This window comes from Rhododendron vialii, chromosome 13a, assembly GCF_030253575.1.
Source record: "Rhododendron vialii isolate Sample 1 chromosome 13a, ASM3025357v1".
Lineage (NCBI taxonomy): Eukaryota > Viridiplantae > Streptophyta > Magnoliopsida > Ericales > Ericaceae > Rhododendron > Rhododendron vialii.
The window spans coordinates 13,974,573-13,990,245 of NC_080569.1; the positions used below are offsets into that span (position 1 = coordinate 13,974,573).

At 40.6% G+C, this 15,673-nt stretch overlaps 1 protein-coding gene and 1 pseudogene across 4 annotated transcripts; both read right to left on the minus strand.

Moving 5' to 3' along the window:
- Positions 1-15,673, minus strand: part of LOC131313894 (uncharacterized) — a 105,309-nt pseudogene that overhangs the window by 52,573 nt on the left and 37,063 nt on the right.
- LOC131313731 (uncharacterized protein At5g43822-like) lies at positions 131-3,882 on the minus strand. Of its 4 annotated transcripts, none has more exons than XM_058342211.1 (8): positions 3,683-3,876; positions 2,847-2,981; positions 2,630-2,748; positions 2,009-2,134; positions 1,517-1,573; positions 1,277-1,341; positions 751-817; positions 131-618 (listed from the first exon to the last, which is right to left on the minus strand). In XM_058342211.1, the coding sequence occupies exons 2-8, from the start codon at positions 2,976-2,978 to the stop codon at positions 603-605; spliced, it is 582 nt and encodes a 193-aa protein (XP_058198194.1). In that variant the 5' UTR covers positions 2,979-2,981; positions 3,683-3,876; the 3' UTR covers positions 131-602. The 4 variants fall into 4 exon arrangements, with proteins under 4 accessions (XP_058198194.1, XP_058198192.1, XP_058198196.1 ...); XM_058342209.1 differs by having other exon boundaries at positions 2,009-2,188; XM_058342213.1 differs by lacking the exon at positions 751-817 and having other exon boundaries at positions 3,683-3,882.

Consider the following 15,673-nt stretch of genomic DNA (forward strand, 5'->3'; position numbering starts at 1 on the left):
CCCCCCCCCAAACAAAAAAAAAAAAAGAAAAGAAAAGAAAAGAAAAGTTGAACATTGCAATGACCACCTCAAGAAAATCATGTTGCAAGGCAAAAGAGAAATCACAAGTAAATAGGTATGGGATGGAGTATGGAAAACGACAGAAAATCTACTGTTTGTATTGCTGTAATCTTCCAAGAAGTAGCAAGAGTTTGTTATGTATCAATGGAACTTGTTCACACAAAAAGAAAACCGGAAAAAATATACATGTATCACTATTACGCCTATTTCACATAAATCAAACTTCTGCATTCTTTGCATTGGACATCAGACACAAGCTGCAGAGTTCGAGGAAGGGTGAAACAGTTCGCAGGTAGTTTTCACCAAATCTAATCCTAAATCCAACTAATCACTCTCAGGTCAATGGATGAATGCCAAGTCAGCCTCTCAGATTTCATCTTTGGTGTCTCTTGTACAAAAAAACTGATTTCTCCAAGCAAACTTAAGTTGTCTTTGAGGCTGCTAAAAGTGATAACTTATGATCCTCTGTTGGGAAGAAGAGAAGAAGACGACGCATGCCATACTTGTCGCTATGTCAACATATTTCTTCAGCAAAAACAATGTCAAATATCAATTGCACTGCAAAGAAATATAACGATTCAGATATGCATTATCTTGACTTGCGGAAAATAAACTAATAGTAAGAGTTAAGAGTCTAAAGAGTCTAAGACATCACTGAAGATACATAGTTACACATCAAATTATGGTTACCTGTACTCTTTTCCAGGAAGAAGGCAAAAGGAGCTACTAGGTTCCTGAACTTCATGGTAAATTTCAACTGATGCAAGCTAAAGGTAGTACATACATCATGACCAGAACTAGCTGTTTCGTAGGTCATGAATAGAGAACCATACGCCAACAAACTTCTAAAGTACTCAGCATTATGCAACGAAACAAGTTTATAAAATGATTTCTTAAATCAAATAAATTGCTGAATACCATTCGAGGACATTAAGAAGACCAGAAAGCAATTGACGGAAAAGTCATTCGTTCCAACTCATACGCACTTAAGATTCAGAATTTACCTGATTCTATTCTCAAAAACTCGAGGACTAAAGTAAACTCAAAAGACTAATTGTGAAGCCAAGAGTTCCACCAGTGGACTGAGAAAAAGTAGCAATACATCACTTTGCCCTGAATTCACCCTCATCTCATGGTTCTTTCTGAATTGTATTCCACACATAATTGCACAAATTTTGCCTACTGATATTCTAATCTAACCTATGGATATCCTTACCTTCCTCTCTAGGAATATTAGGTTGATCAACCAAGAGTTGCTGGAGAGCACCTAAATCACTGCCACTGTAATGATAAAACATTACAATTAGTCATCAATCCAAGAGAAAATCACACACACACACACAAAAGTTGCAACACCATTAGAAAAAGATCAAAAGTTTTAACAATTACTGATTGCAATGATATTTTCAAATAGAGAAGGCTAATAGTACCGAAGAACCCTAGACTCTTTACATACCTGGGCTTCAAGGCTAGAACTGGAAGCGCTGATACAATCGATGATTTAAGAAGGAACCTGAAAATAGAACTGAGTGAGTTTATCGTGAATTCAAAAGAAGCAAACATAACTATTGGCCCTGTGACCTTATAGCTCAGTAAGCACAACTAAGAATTTTACCAAAGTATTGATTTTTCATCAAGACCAAGTCACAATATAAAAACATGGGCTCCAGCACAGAAACTAACATAATTTACTACCACGACAGTAGATGGTGGAATACGATATAAGAAAAACTTAATTTCTCACTGGCATGAAACAGATAGAGTTTGTGAACAATGAGATGTGGGAGCATGTGATGAATGATATAGCAAACTCACTTAAGTTAAATATCTCCATGAGCTATCTATACCAGCAAGGATTGAAACTACAATTCCTTTTGCTTGGTCAACCCAAATACTTGACGATATCATTAGAAAGTGAACAAAAATGGATGGAGTATAAATGCCATACTCTGATTGGTGCATCTCATAAACATGGCTTAGCCCATCAAGACAATCTGCAAGACATGGTTTTATGCCAATTCGCTGTTGTAGCTGTTTTGGTGTAGCCTGAACAGATCCTCCTTTAACTAGCTGCCTACCATCACAAAGAGTTTTCTCAAGAAAGAGAACGATACTGTGAAACTCTTTCCTGAATTTGTTTGCCACGATAAAAAATTTTGCTTTCAGACACTTGTCAAAGAACCATTAACTTGGTTAGTTTGGATTGTGAAACAGTATATGATTACCATCAATACTATAATCATAGGTACACACCACAGTTGAGATGTATCATGAAAACTCTGTACTCCCAAAAAAGATGATTTGATAAAGAAGAACCGAAAGACATTGAGTTGTTTCTTTATTTACAGCCTTCCACAAGCATTTACAGAACTGAGGAAAGTAACATCAAATTTCTTATGGCTAGCATTTTGAAGATCAATGCCGGAAACTAAAACAAACAACCCTAAACTGCTATGCTAGTGTGCTCTATTTAACAAAATAATCTCAAGTTTTAAACGTTGGAGTTTACTTTTTTGGCCATGATTTGTTAGATAAGCAATGGAGACGAACATGGAAACCCAATACTCACATAGTCTTATTCATTGACAGCAAGATATTTTCCAAAGACTCCATCTGCTTTCTTAAGACCGCATCTTCAATGCTGCCAACACATTTCAATGCTCCATAGTTCTTGGGATTTTGGATAAGCTATGATAGAAGAAAATGCACAGGTACTCAAATCGATGAATAACTCAAAAGCTTCCTCACAAGATGAGTGACATGAGCAAAATGTGCATTAGAAGGACCTGCAACCTCTGTATGATTGATGATGCATTTCGGAACTGGGAAAGCAACCTAGATTGAAGTTCATCCCATCGACTCATTTCGTCTTTCACTTTCCTGAATTTCTGCTGATACTTCTTTACCATCCCCTCCATCCCCTAACAAAATAAATAACATCCTGACTAGTTATGCAAAAGGCGAATAAATTTTGGCCTTAGTTTCTACGATTAGAAGATACTCTAATATACATTGCCAAAGATCACCCATTCAAAAGCTCACTCTCAGGACTTGGGCACATAGCCAGGTTAGAATGTAATAGGGCTCAAGTCTAATACGTTTCTAACTGTACAACTATAGCAGCCCTACAAAAACTTCAAATTTTATGACATTCGGAATTTAACGTATATGATGCTTTAAGTTTTTAACTCTACTTTTTCCCATTAACTTAGGTGTTCAGGCCATCTTACCGGCACCCAGGGTCCCAATACTACCATCTACCAGTGGAGGGCCCATTTTAACCTACAACAATAACACAAGGGCGCGCAAACACAAGTCCAAGCATTGTGTTCCCTCTTTTTCAATGTTTGCTTCCCAGATTGTGCTATATCTCAAATGTATAATCAGTATCAATCTCAAGTTATACATCCCTCTGCACATGATTCATGATTCACAATGTCCATAAAAAAAGCAGTTCATTCAAAAAAAAATCTTTTATCCTGTGCATAGCACGGAACAGTTCCTACTTATAATTCCATTATACTATACACCAGAGAATAGCTTAGAATAGCTTCTGCAAAAACGACACTTCGACGGTGCTTCGAAAACGCGAGAGAGAGAGAGAGAGAGAGAGAGTCATTACCTTAACGGTGCTTCGGAATCAGCCTCACTTCGTCGGGAGAAAAAAACTGAATGTGGGTATGACTGTTGTCTACGGTTTTTTGGGTAACTCTCAGAAAACAACGGGGAAACTTCCGTTCTCGTTCTGGAGGGTTTTGGGAGAGGAAGAGGGGAGGCGGAGAGTTTGGAACTTTGGATTTAGAGAGAGAGAGAGAGAGGGGGGGGGGGGGGTGGGATAGGACCGAGAAAATTATTTTAAAAAGTTTTTTGAGCAAATAGAAAAAACAGTTTTTTTTATAGCAATACAAAAGCGCTTTTTTTTTTTTGACAAGTTTTAGTACAAAAACTGTGAACAAAGAAAACAGTTTTCTATTTCGAAAACTTTTTCCAAAGTATATCTATATACTTAATACAAAAGAAAAAAGTATATCTATATACAAGTTACATAATAAAATAATTTTAACTTGTATACAGATATACCTTTACAATATGCACTATTGACTTATATGAATATATTCTTTTATAATTTTGTAAATAATAAATTTTGTACATGTTCGAGTTTATGCATAAAATTGTCATTATATACACAAATTCCAGTTTATGGACCTGATTGAAGCCAGGCTTGGTTTCGATTCATTTATGAGCCTAAAATTGAGTTTTAGATTCGGCTCGTTTAATATACAAATTGAACTTGAATGAGTCTTTTTCTTATCGAGTTTCAAATAATTCGTGAATGGTTCGTTTCACTTGCAATTTTATTCGTAATAAAAAAAAATTTACTTGGGTAAAAGTGGTTATTTTTAATGGATCCGAAACACTAGATCAAATCTACTAGAATCTATTATTGGCAAGTTATATGTGTTCCGATCAGGCACTTAATAATATCCGATCAAACTGATTTTTTACATACTTGTTCAACTCAACGAGCTATAAGAATTGAACGTTTTCGATTATCAGAGCAAGACCGGAGCGGGACCCCCTCAGCCGGGACAGTACGCTGCTGTCCCTTCAAGGGACAACAGCTCCCCCAGTCCGAGACAGCCCTAGCTCTAGCGGCATATCCACTGACATTTTTTAAAAAGTACTCCGTATATATTGAATCACTAGACACCTAATTTTAATCTAATTAATTTTTCATAAATAATCTATCAAAAAGGATCTAAAAATTAATCGATCGGATATGATGAAGGTGTAAATTTCAAACTGCACCTTAAAATTTTGGAAAATTGTTCGCTAGTTTGGTACCTCTTTGAGAGCATCTCCATCGGCCATACCAAATTTTCAGCCATTTAAGCAAGAAAAAGTGTAATTTCTCTCATTTACCTAGCCATTCAATATATGGGTACCCAATAGCCTACGCAAAACCAAACACCATTTGTACCGAATCAATCCCACACCACAACCCACCCCCCAAACAAATCAGCAACAACAGCAACACAAACCCAACAATACAAATGTTCGACAACCTCAAACCCACAAATACATAATCAATCCTCAAAAAAGGTTACAAATCAAACCTTAAGATCAAATCCAGTCAAAAAATATAAATTGAAACCTACAAATTCAAATCTAGCCGACTTATACACACACACACACACACACAGATATATAAACACCATTAAAAATTCCAAAAACCGACCGGAAAACTCGCCGGATGGGGTGGCGGTTGACCTCCCAGTTGACCGGTCTTCCATCTGTAGCCAAGAAACAGGGCCAACAACGACGACGACTGGATTCAGTGAAGCAAGGAGAGAGAGAGAGAGCTACAAAAACCTCTCCCCACCTAGTGAGGCACTGCAGCTGCTTCGTTCTCCAAAATAATGTGGAATAATACCCCAAGCGTAGGGCTTAACACGTCGGTTGAAGCATAATAAACCGAAAATCCGGGATCGTACCCAAGGGAATAATTATATGGCTTGGTTGGATTTGTAGATGCAAGTAAGGGCTTTCGGCCTTTAGACAGCCAACTTTATTTTACTTTAAACGGTGGAAATAAAAGGCTAAATTAAAAACGAATTAACTAGAGAAAAGATAGGCTAGGTCTAGGAATTATTAACACTCAAGACTCAAGCTAAATCACACTCTTCACCCAATTACACAATTTAAGATACTTGAGTAAGGTTCTCAAATTGGAGGATAAAATGATTTGAGAACCAAGCTAGCTCTAGAATTCATTTGGCAAATACCTCGAGCGACAGAGCTCTAAGCATCATGTGTGGTGGGTAGGCGATGCTCTCACCTACACATGATCAAAGAGGTTAACACCTCGGTGATTTGTCAAACAAACCCGAACCCCACATCAATTTTCAAATCAAAGATTAAAGCTTTATTGGGTGAAAAATGCAATTTTCGCCCGAGCCATGAGGTGCTAATCACCCCATGACCTAACCCTTGAAACTACTCACCCATATCTAGAGAGATAAGAGCAAGTGAAAAACTACTTAGCATAATTGAAATAACAAGACTAGAAGAAAATTAGAGATTAAGATAGATCGGGAGAAAATAAACAATTTTAATTAAAGTGACAATATCAAAAACTAACAACTAAAGACAGAAATTAAAGTATTTAACACTGAAAAATGAAGAACACTTAAGAACAATTTTAAATGCAAAGAAATCTAATCTAGATCTAGAAAAAAGTACTACTTGAATCTATCTACTTGTTTTTGCAAAACAATGACATAAGCTTTTATATCTTGAAGATCCGCGCCTGGAATATTCCCGAGATGCTCTGGAAATTCGCCCTTAAGTCCTTCGGCATCGATGGCAACGGCCTTAGAGTGCTCTACTAAGGGGCTCGGCATCGATGTAACACAATACATCCCATCGATGCCAAGGTGGTTAAGGGACTGGACCACTAAGGGGCTCGGCATCGATGCCGAGATCAATAGCTTGATGCTTGGCTATCATCCTTTGCCTTGCTGCCTACCTCTTGCTCGGGCAAATCAGCTTCTGCTCGGGCAATGACATGCCTTACGCCTCGAAAACTCCCTTGTTTGGCGATTCACCTACAAAACAGAACTACAACACTCTACAAGCAAACAACGTTATCAATAACTAATTAGTATTTAAATTAAACTAAAAATAAACACTAGCGCACCCTACATTGCATTCTCGGGTGCTTATCACACCCCCCCAACTTAAGGTTTGCTAGTCCCTAGCGAACGAAATGCAGAAACTTAGAACAATAGCAACTATGCAATCCTTTCGAATTCACAACTTAGAACATGCTCAATTTTGTAACCTAGCAAGAGTTCAACAATCCAGCTTTTTATTTCATTTCTACAACTCACACTTTCAGCATTCAATTAAACAGGCTAAGTATCAAGCAAGTTAAAGAGCAAGCTAAAAAGGTTTGTGTCCTCGAACAATGGGAGGATACGGGACACAAAACTTGTGAATTCAAACTAAACCATATCCACCGAATCAGTGCTTGACCAACAGGCAACAGTGAACAAGAAATACCATGTCTTAAACAACGAAGCACTTTATTCAATAGAATTAACAACTAACAGATGAAAGTTGGATAACGAAAGGAAAGCATGCCATTAACTAGTTATGCAACTATCAGATAATCAATCAAAAGGGAATCCATGCGCACAAAAGATCAACTAAGGTCTTTTTCTGCTTGTAATGACCTTGGTTACAAAGAACGAGTTAGCAAAAATGGGCGACGGTCTATTTCTAGCTTGGTTAACTACTCGAGTGACCGCTGCCAACATAAGAAATGAACCAAGTCAAGGCCAAACCGGCCAAACCAAAAAACCAACTACTAACTAACAATGTGCAAAGCTATACTACGAAATGAAAATGCAACAAAACAAAATAAAATGATAGGATAGTTGGCATGTCAACCAACCAAGACCCCAACCAAGTAAGGGGAATTTCTAGAGCCACCGACTCTCTATCAGATCATCACCATGTCACCACCTCATCACGTCATCCCATCAATCAGCCAACTCCTCACTCTCATACCCTGCAAAGTCATCACTTACTTCTCCCTCATCAACCGGCCCGGGGACATACTTCACCCCATGCTGCTGCTCTAGAATTGATGTCTGCCAGGCTATCTCTTTCCTTTGCGCTTCCTGTTCCCTCATCATCTTCCTCCTTTCAGCCTTCTCCTTCCTTTGGCTATTGATTATTGAAACCCCTTGACAGAACAACTTCTTGAGCCAAGACCCCTGTTTCTCCTTTCTTGATGGCATTGTTGTCAAATAATCCCCCTTTCTCGCCTGTTTACCCTTAGCAGTGTGAATCTGAAATGAGCTCTTCACATCAAATGTGTCATCTATAGGCCTCGGAGAAAGTTCTTCCAATTGCTCATAAACTGCTCCCCTAACTCCTTTCTCCTTACACAAGCTAGTAATCATACAGGGGAAAGGCATATTGGCAGTAATCAGAGTATTAGCCCTAAAATCACGCAGCTGAGTAAAGACGAACATAGCCCAATCAACTATCAAATCATTAGTTGTCAATGCAAACAAAATTTCCCCACTTTTCCTGGTTGGTCTACTCTCTGAGCCTCGGGGGTAAAGATTATAATGAATCACTTTATTCAGAAATCTAAAGCTTGCTTTGAAATTTCCAGGCACATAGGGTAATGAAGCCAAAGCGGGGTCACTATACAAAGTCTCATTCACCACCTGCAAATCAATCAACTCATCCTTTCTAGGGTAATTCACATACTCAGGAGGGGGCCTTTGAATTTTCAGATATGCAACAATATCATTAGGAGTAATAACAATATCAATTCCCCCTACTTTCGAAAAAATTCCAACAGTCGGGTCACTTTCCCAATCACCCTCAGGAATAATCAGGAACTTATAAAATTCAATAACGGCATTCTTATTATAACCAAGTAACGGCTCAGTCCAAAAATTCAAACCTTTTCTCATGATGTACCAAAGCCCCGTGTGATCATCGGGCAATGCCGTAGCATCCACTTGCCTCTCATTCTTGAACTTTCTGCCCGTAAAACTATCCTCCCAAACCCTCCCCTTATCCGCTGCAATCTGACCTGGAGTCCGTCTCCTCCTTTTACTCCTAGATCCCGAAGCTTCCGCGGGCTGATTTTCTTCCTCACTTTCAGCCATAAAATCATCCTCCTCCTCGATTTCTGATTGAGAAGGAGGAGCACGGTGCGCGGTCTATTTTATCCTTGGCATTGTAGGCTAAAAGGGATTTTTGGGTTTTAATTTGGGTATTTTTGGATTTTTAGCTAGGGTTTATGGGGGTTTTGATTTTTGGTGGAAAAACGAGAATGTAGGCTAGGATTATGATGGAAGATTGGTATATGAGTGGAAAATAGGAAGAAATCAAAAAAAATTTGTGAAAAATTAAGAAAAATTCGGATTTAAAAAGGGAAAATTGGGTTTACCTCTTTTTTGGACTGAAATCTTGAATTTGATGGAGAAAACTTGAAGATTCTTGAAGAGGTTGACGAGTTTAGGGAATTTGTGGGAAAATATGGAAGATTGGATGGGTGATTGGGGTGATTTGGTTAGGGTTTTGAAGTTTAATGGAGGTGTGGAGAATGGGGCAGTCAGGTTTCAGAGGATGGAATGGATTTCCTTTGGTTTCTGACGAGATCAGCACTGTTCTGTTACTGAATTTCCCTCGGCAGTGATGTAAAACATTTTAGTCCATCGATGCCGATACACTTAATGGCCTAGTGAGATAGGCTGCTCGGCAGCGATGTCACTTAGTTTCCTCCATCGATGCCGAACCTGTTAACCGCTTGCTTAGATCCCTCGGCAGCGATGTAAACTTTTGCAATCCATCGATGCCGAGACCAATAGTGAGCCCCTGTGAAAACACCTTGGCATCGATGTAAAATTTTGACTCCCATCGGTGCCGAATCAAATAACTCAGCAATTTTGCCATTCCTTCAATTTGAACCCCAGAACTTCAAATAACTCATTCAATAATCCCCAAAAAGACCTTTGCACATTGAAAACCACACCAACAACCCTCCAAACAACCGGTCGCCTAGGTTAAAGCAAAGAACGGGAAGAGGACAGGATGCAAAATAGGATTAGGTGACACATATGTGGTATAATCATGCAAAGAATGCATTGTATCTTTCCTAAGTGCACCTTGGATTCCAAAATGATTGAAAATTGACATTTAAACACAGCTAGGCATGGACATGCGATTATTCACCTAACTAAAAGTATGTTTATTGAATAGTGGGGATATGGGCCAAAACTTGCTCAAAAACTTGCTTAACACTTAAACCATTCAATTTTCAACTAAGCATGCAAATTAAAAAGCACAAAATCCTTAGGATTGTTACGAATTCTTGCTAACTAACAACGATTAAGCATGCAACAAGTCATGAACAAAACTAAAAATTATGACAAAAGGAAGGAATTGCAAGTAAAAACGCTTTACTTATTTTTAAAATTTTCAATTTTCTCATGTTTTTGAATTTTTCAAATTTTGTTAAAAATGCAAACAAATAGCACATAAGCTAACCCCTCCCCCCAACTTAAAGCGATGATATGCCCTCATAGCACTAGGAACAAGAGCGAAGAAAGGAAGAGTGCGCGAATGTACCATCCAAGGGGAATGTCAACCCCTAAATACCTCAACCAAGTTGGAGGATTTTATGTCAATGTTTTGCTCCAGTCAGATTAGATGCTTCCAGGGTTTACTCCTTCGGTTCTACCAACTCGGAACCATAGCTAGTCACACAGGGCCCTATCCAAAGCTTTATCGGACTAACAACCGCGGCGCTTAGCCGCACCCATGCTTAGGGCTCCTGAACGCCTCACTCACTCCGGCTTTAGGTCCAAACTACCAAGGCTGGTGTGGTAGCAAATAAACCCTGTAGAAGACTTAAGAGAACGACTTTCCACAAAACAAATGACATTAGAACCACCGGCCCGTGTTATCCGGCTTCAAACCAAACAAAAACTAAAAGACTGAAGGTAAAGAAAACACGAAGAAAACACACAAAACAAATAAAAACATGGAAAATAGAATGGAATGCAATGCACCACCCGATCATCACGCGATCTCACGAGTCATACTTTTCTTCCCATTCCCTACCGGTGGGGTAAGAAATGGGTGGCTATACTAGACCGTCGAGAATTGTTATGCTAGTGCCCGTAATAAAATTTATTGCTTGACCTCGCCAAACAATGAAGTCCAGAGTCCCCAAGGATCAAAACAAAGCAAGATGCAACACAACCTAGCGTGCACTCTAGGCAATATCAAACCTCACTCACAGACCTAAGTTGCTTCCGATAAGGGGCAATCGCGGAGAGCATGGATCATTAACGATAAACTATTACCAAGAAGAACTAATGAAAGCCCTTTTAACACTAACACATTGATGAAATCTTTTGCATGTGATGTATCTCCAAGATTTTATTCGATGCAAACACAGAACAAAACAAACAAAACACAACAAAACAAAACATGCATAACTAAACTAAAAGAGAAACAAAGCAAGAAAGAAAGAACAAATATGTACAGAATACACAAATTTAATATCAGAACTCGGAGCGTCAAAGTCACAGCGAGACTCCGCCAAACAATGAAGTCCAGCGTCCCCTAAGATCGTAACCAAGCAAGCAATAAGATAGAGCCAAGTGCGTTAGCACGGGAATATCAAGGCCAAACCTAAGGATCAATACCGCCCCCGTTGGGGCTAATCTGGGAAACGTGAGTGGTTTACTTTGAATTACTCCTATCAGAAAAGCTAATTAAAGCCCTATGTCACTGATATTAAATGATTTGCCCTTCGAACCGGAGCTGGACACACGATCCTTCTTTTAGTAGCGGCGTGCGAAGCTACATATACCCAAGTCAATGGTGGGTACCCCCTACCCGGGGGCCGGGTCCGACAAACAGTTAAGTTCAGCGGTTACGCTTTCGCTCCCCGTGCAATTTTAAGGATCAAACTAATCAACCGTGTAAACTGGATCGATTAACTCCTCATCCGGCTCTCCAAACTCAAAAGTACCAAAAAACAGTTTAAGCTTTTGGCCATTAATTTTAAAAGATTTACCATTTAACGGATTCACAACATCAACAGCACCATGAGGATAAACATGTTCAACAATATAAGGGCCAGCCCGACGAGAACGTAGTTTACCAAGAAACAAATGAAGCTTAGAGTTGTATAGGAGTACCTTCTATCCAACCTCAAACTCTTTCCGGTGAATTCGCTTGTCATGGAAAGCCTTGACTTTTGCTTTGTAAATGGCGGTGTTGTCATAAGCATCTCTCCGAATTTCCTCAAGCTCGTTGAGTTGGAGCTTTCTGTGTGCTCCAGCGGCCGGTAAACGATAATTTAGTGTCTTGATTGCCCAATATGCTTTGTGCTCGAGCTCTACCGGAAGATGGCATGCTTTTCCAAAAACCAATCGATATGGCGAAGCTCCCAAGATGGTCTTGTATGTTGTGCGATAAGCCCAAAGTGCATCGGTCAAACGAAGACTCCAATCTTTCCGGTTTGGATTCACCGTCTTCTCCAAAATGTGCTTGATTTCCCTATTTGCTAACTCAGCTTGCCCATTCGTCTGAGGATGATAAGCAGTGGAGACCTTGTGAGTGATACCATACTTCTTCATTAATGCCCCTAAAACACGATTGCAAAAATGAGTTCCTTGGTCGCTTATGATTGCTCTCGGCATCCCAAAACATGAAAGAATGTTGTCCTTGAGAAACTCCACCACTACCTTGGCATCATTGGTCCGTGTTGCGATGGCTTCTACCCATTTTGAAACATAATCAACCGCCAATAAGATGTACAAATTGCCGAAAGAAACAGGGAAAGGTCCCATGAAGTCTATGCCCCAGCAGTCAAAGATCTCAACCACCATAATGTTAGTCAATGGCATTTCGTCCCTCCGAGACACACTCCCAAGCTTTTGACAACGTTCGCAAGCTACACAGAAGTGATGAGCATCCTTATGCAAAGTTGGCCAATAGAATCCACATTGTAGCACTTTGGTAGAAGTCTTCTTAGAAGAGAAGTGGCCTCCATAAGCTTCTGAGTGACAAAACTCAAGAATTCTTCGTTGATCTGAATCTGGGACACAACGGCGCACTATTTGATCTTGACAATACTTGAAAAGGTAAGGGTCATCATACGAGAACATTCGTACTTCATGAAGGAACCGACGACGTTCTTGAGGAGACCAATGTGGCGGTAAGAGTCCCGTAGCCAAATAATTCACTATATCCGCAAACCATGGGGCACTCGAAACAGCAAACAATTGTTCATCCGGAAACATGTCCACAATAGGTAAGCTTGGAGTAGGATCCTCGAACTGTAACCTTGATAAATGATCGGCTACCATATTCTCGACACCCTTTTTGTCCTTGATAGTCAAATTGAACTCTTGGAGAAGTAAAATCCATCGTATCAAACAAGCTTTGGCATCTTGCTTGGTAAGTAGGTATTTGAGAGCAGAGTGGTCCGTATACACAACAATAGGGGTGCCTCCAATAAGATAAGACCAGAATTTATCAAGAGCAAACACTACCGCAAGTAACTCTTTCTCCGTGGTGGTGTAATTCACTTGAGCGTCATTCAAAGTCTTGCTTGCATAATGGATAACATACGGATGCTTGTCCTTCCTTTGCCCCAAGACAGCACCTACAGCATAGTCACTTGCATCACACATAAGCTCAAACGGAAGGCTCCAATCCGGTGGTTGCACAATAGGCGGGGTGGTAAGACTAGCCTTCAACTTAACAAAAGCTTGCTCACACGTGGGGGTCCATTCAAACGGAACGTCTTTGACAAGAAGATGGCACAGGGGTCGAGAGATAGCACTAAAATCTTTGATGAACCGACGATAGAATCCGGCATGCCCGAGAAATGAACGGATATCCTTCACGCATTTTGGAGTCGGGAGATTGGAAATAAGATCGATCTTGGCCTTATCCACCGCGATACCATCCGACGATATAATATGCCCCAAGACAATCCCTTGAGTGACCATGAAATGACACTTTTCCCAATTCAGAACCAAATTTTTCTCTTCACACCTTATTAAGACTTTCTCCAAATTGGCCAAGCACGAATCGAATGAATCGCCAAAAACAGAGGAATCATCCATAAAAACCTCTACTATCTTTTCAACCATATCACTAAAAATTCCCTGGAGCATTGCACAACCCGAAAGGCATACGACGATAAGCGAACGTTCCGAAGGGGCAAGTGAATGTCATTTTCTCTTGATCCTCTAGAGCAACTTCAATTTGATTGTAACTGGAATAACCATCTAAGAAACAATAGAATGCATGGCCGGCTATCCTCTCCAAGATCTGATCAATAAATGGTAAGGGAAAGTGATCCTTTCTAGTACTTGCGTTGAGCTTACGATAATCAATACAAACTCTCCATCCAGTCTGAACACGAGTAGGTACGAGCTCATTCTCCTCATTTCTCAGAACGGTAACTCCGGATTTCTTTGGTACAACTTGAATCGGGCTCACCCATTTACTATCGGCGATAGGATAAATGATTCCCACGTCCAAGAGCTTCAAAACTTCAGCACGAACTACATCTTTCATAATCGGGTTCAAGCGACGTTGAGATTGGCGAGATGGTTTGACATTATCCTCCAAAGCAATATGGTGAGAGCAAAGAGTAGCATCGATCCCTTTGATATCAGCAATTGTCCATCCTATAGCCTTCATGTGCCCCTTTAGTGAATTGATCAACTTCATCTCTTGGAGATTCCCAAGAGAAGAGGAAATAACCACAGGATAAGTCTCGTTGTCTCCAAGAAAAACGTACTTCAAAGTATCAAGTAGGGGCTTCAACTCCAATTTCGGTGGCTCAACACTAGATGGGAGAACCTTCTTCTCAATTGGTGGTAGCTCCTTAAACTCTTCAAACTTTGGAGTCCAAGAATTTACAACGCAAGCTTCATCTTCCTCACTCAACAATGAACTCAAATAACTCACTTCAGAAGACTCAAAAAATTCGACCTCTTTGGCTGTAAGAGCAACTTCCAAAGAATCACTAAAAAGCAACTCATCCACGTGTTCTTCTACAAGAGTATCGATAAGGCTCACTTCATTAACGTTCTCGTCATCTCCCATTTGACTACCCACATTAAAAACATTGACCTCCATCTTCATGTTACCGAAGGTCATATTGAGAAGTCCATTTTGACAGTTGATAACTGCATCCGCCGTGGCTAAGAAGGGTCTTCCAAGAATTACCGGAGTGGAAGTAGCTAAAGAGTCAGTCGGATTTGTATCGAGAATCACAAAATCCACCGGATAGACAAACTGATCAACTTGCACTAGAACATCTTCCACTACTCCCCTTGGTACACGAACACTTCGATCGGCTAATTGGAGTGTGACACGAGTCGGCTTCATCTCTCCCAAACCAAGCTCTTGATAAACAGAGTACGGAAGTAGATTAACGCTAGCACCAAGATCGAGCAAGGCTTGTTCAATACGCTTTCATCTCCCATGAGAGCTCATCCACGAGGCTCGGCTCGGCCCGGAGCTAGGCCACGAGGCTCGGCCATATCTCCCGTGAGAGCTCATCCACAAGGCTCGACTCGACTCGGAGCTAGGCAACTAGGCTTGGCCATGTCTTCCATCACAGCTCCCTCGAGGCTCGGCCCGGCCCGGAGCTAGGCAACTAGGTTCGGCCATGTCTCTCATCACAGCTCCCTCAAGGCTCAGCTTGGTCGGAGCTAGGCAACTTGGCTCGGCCATGTCTCCCATCACAGCTCCCTCGAGGCTCGGCTCGACCCGGAGCTAGGCAACTAGGCTCAGCCATCTCTTCCATGACAGCTCCCTCGAGGCTCGGCCCAGAGCTAGGCAACTAGGCCCGGCCATGTCTCCCATGACAACTCACACTAACCGCCTTATCCGCTACGTCAAGGGTGACGTCAGCCGACACATGTCAAACGCATAGATGAACTTGGAGAGCAAGCCAAAGACCCTCTATAAATACCAAGGGATAGCAGCCCTAAAAGGTACATCGTCTCTTACCCTCGAAACCCTGGTCCTTTGCTTTCCT

Excerpts from the sequence above, each read along its gene's own strand:
- LOC131313731 (XM_058342209.1), bottom strand. The coding sequence starts at position 2,978 with ATGGAGGGGATGGTAAAGAAGTATCAGCAGAAATTCAGGAAAGTGAAA. Across the intron at positions 1,574-2,008 it reads TATGAGATGCACCAATCAGA|GTTCCTTCTTAAATCATCGA; the intron begins GTATGGCATTTA and ends TTCTATTTTCAG. Across the intron at positions 1,342-1,516 it reads GTTCTAGCCTTGAAGCCCAG|TGGCAGTGATTTAGGTGCTC; the intron begins GTATGTAAAGAG and ends TTATCATTACAG.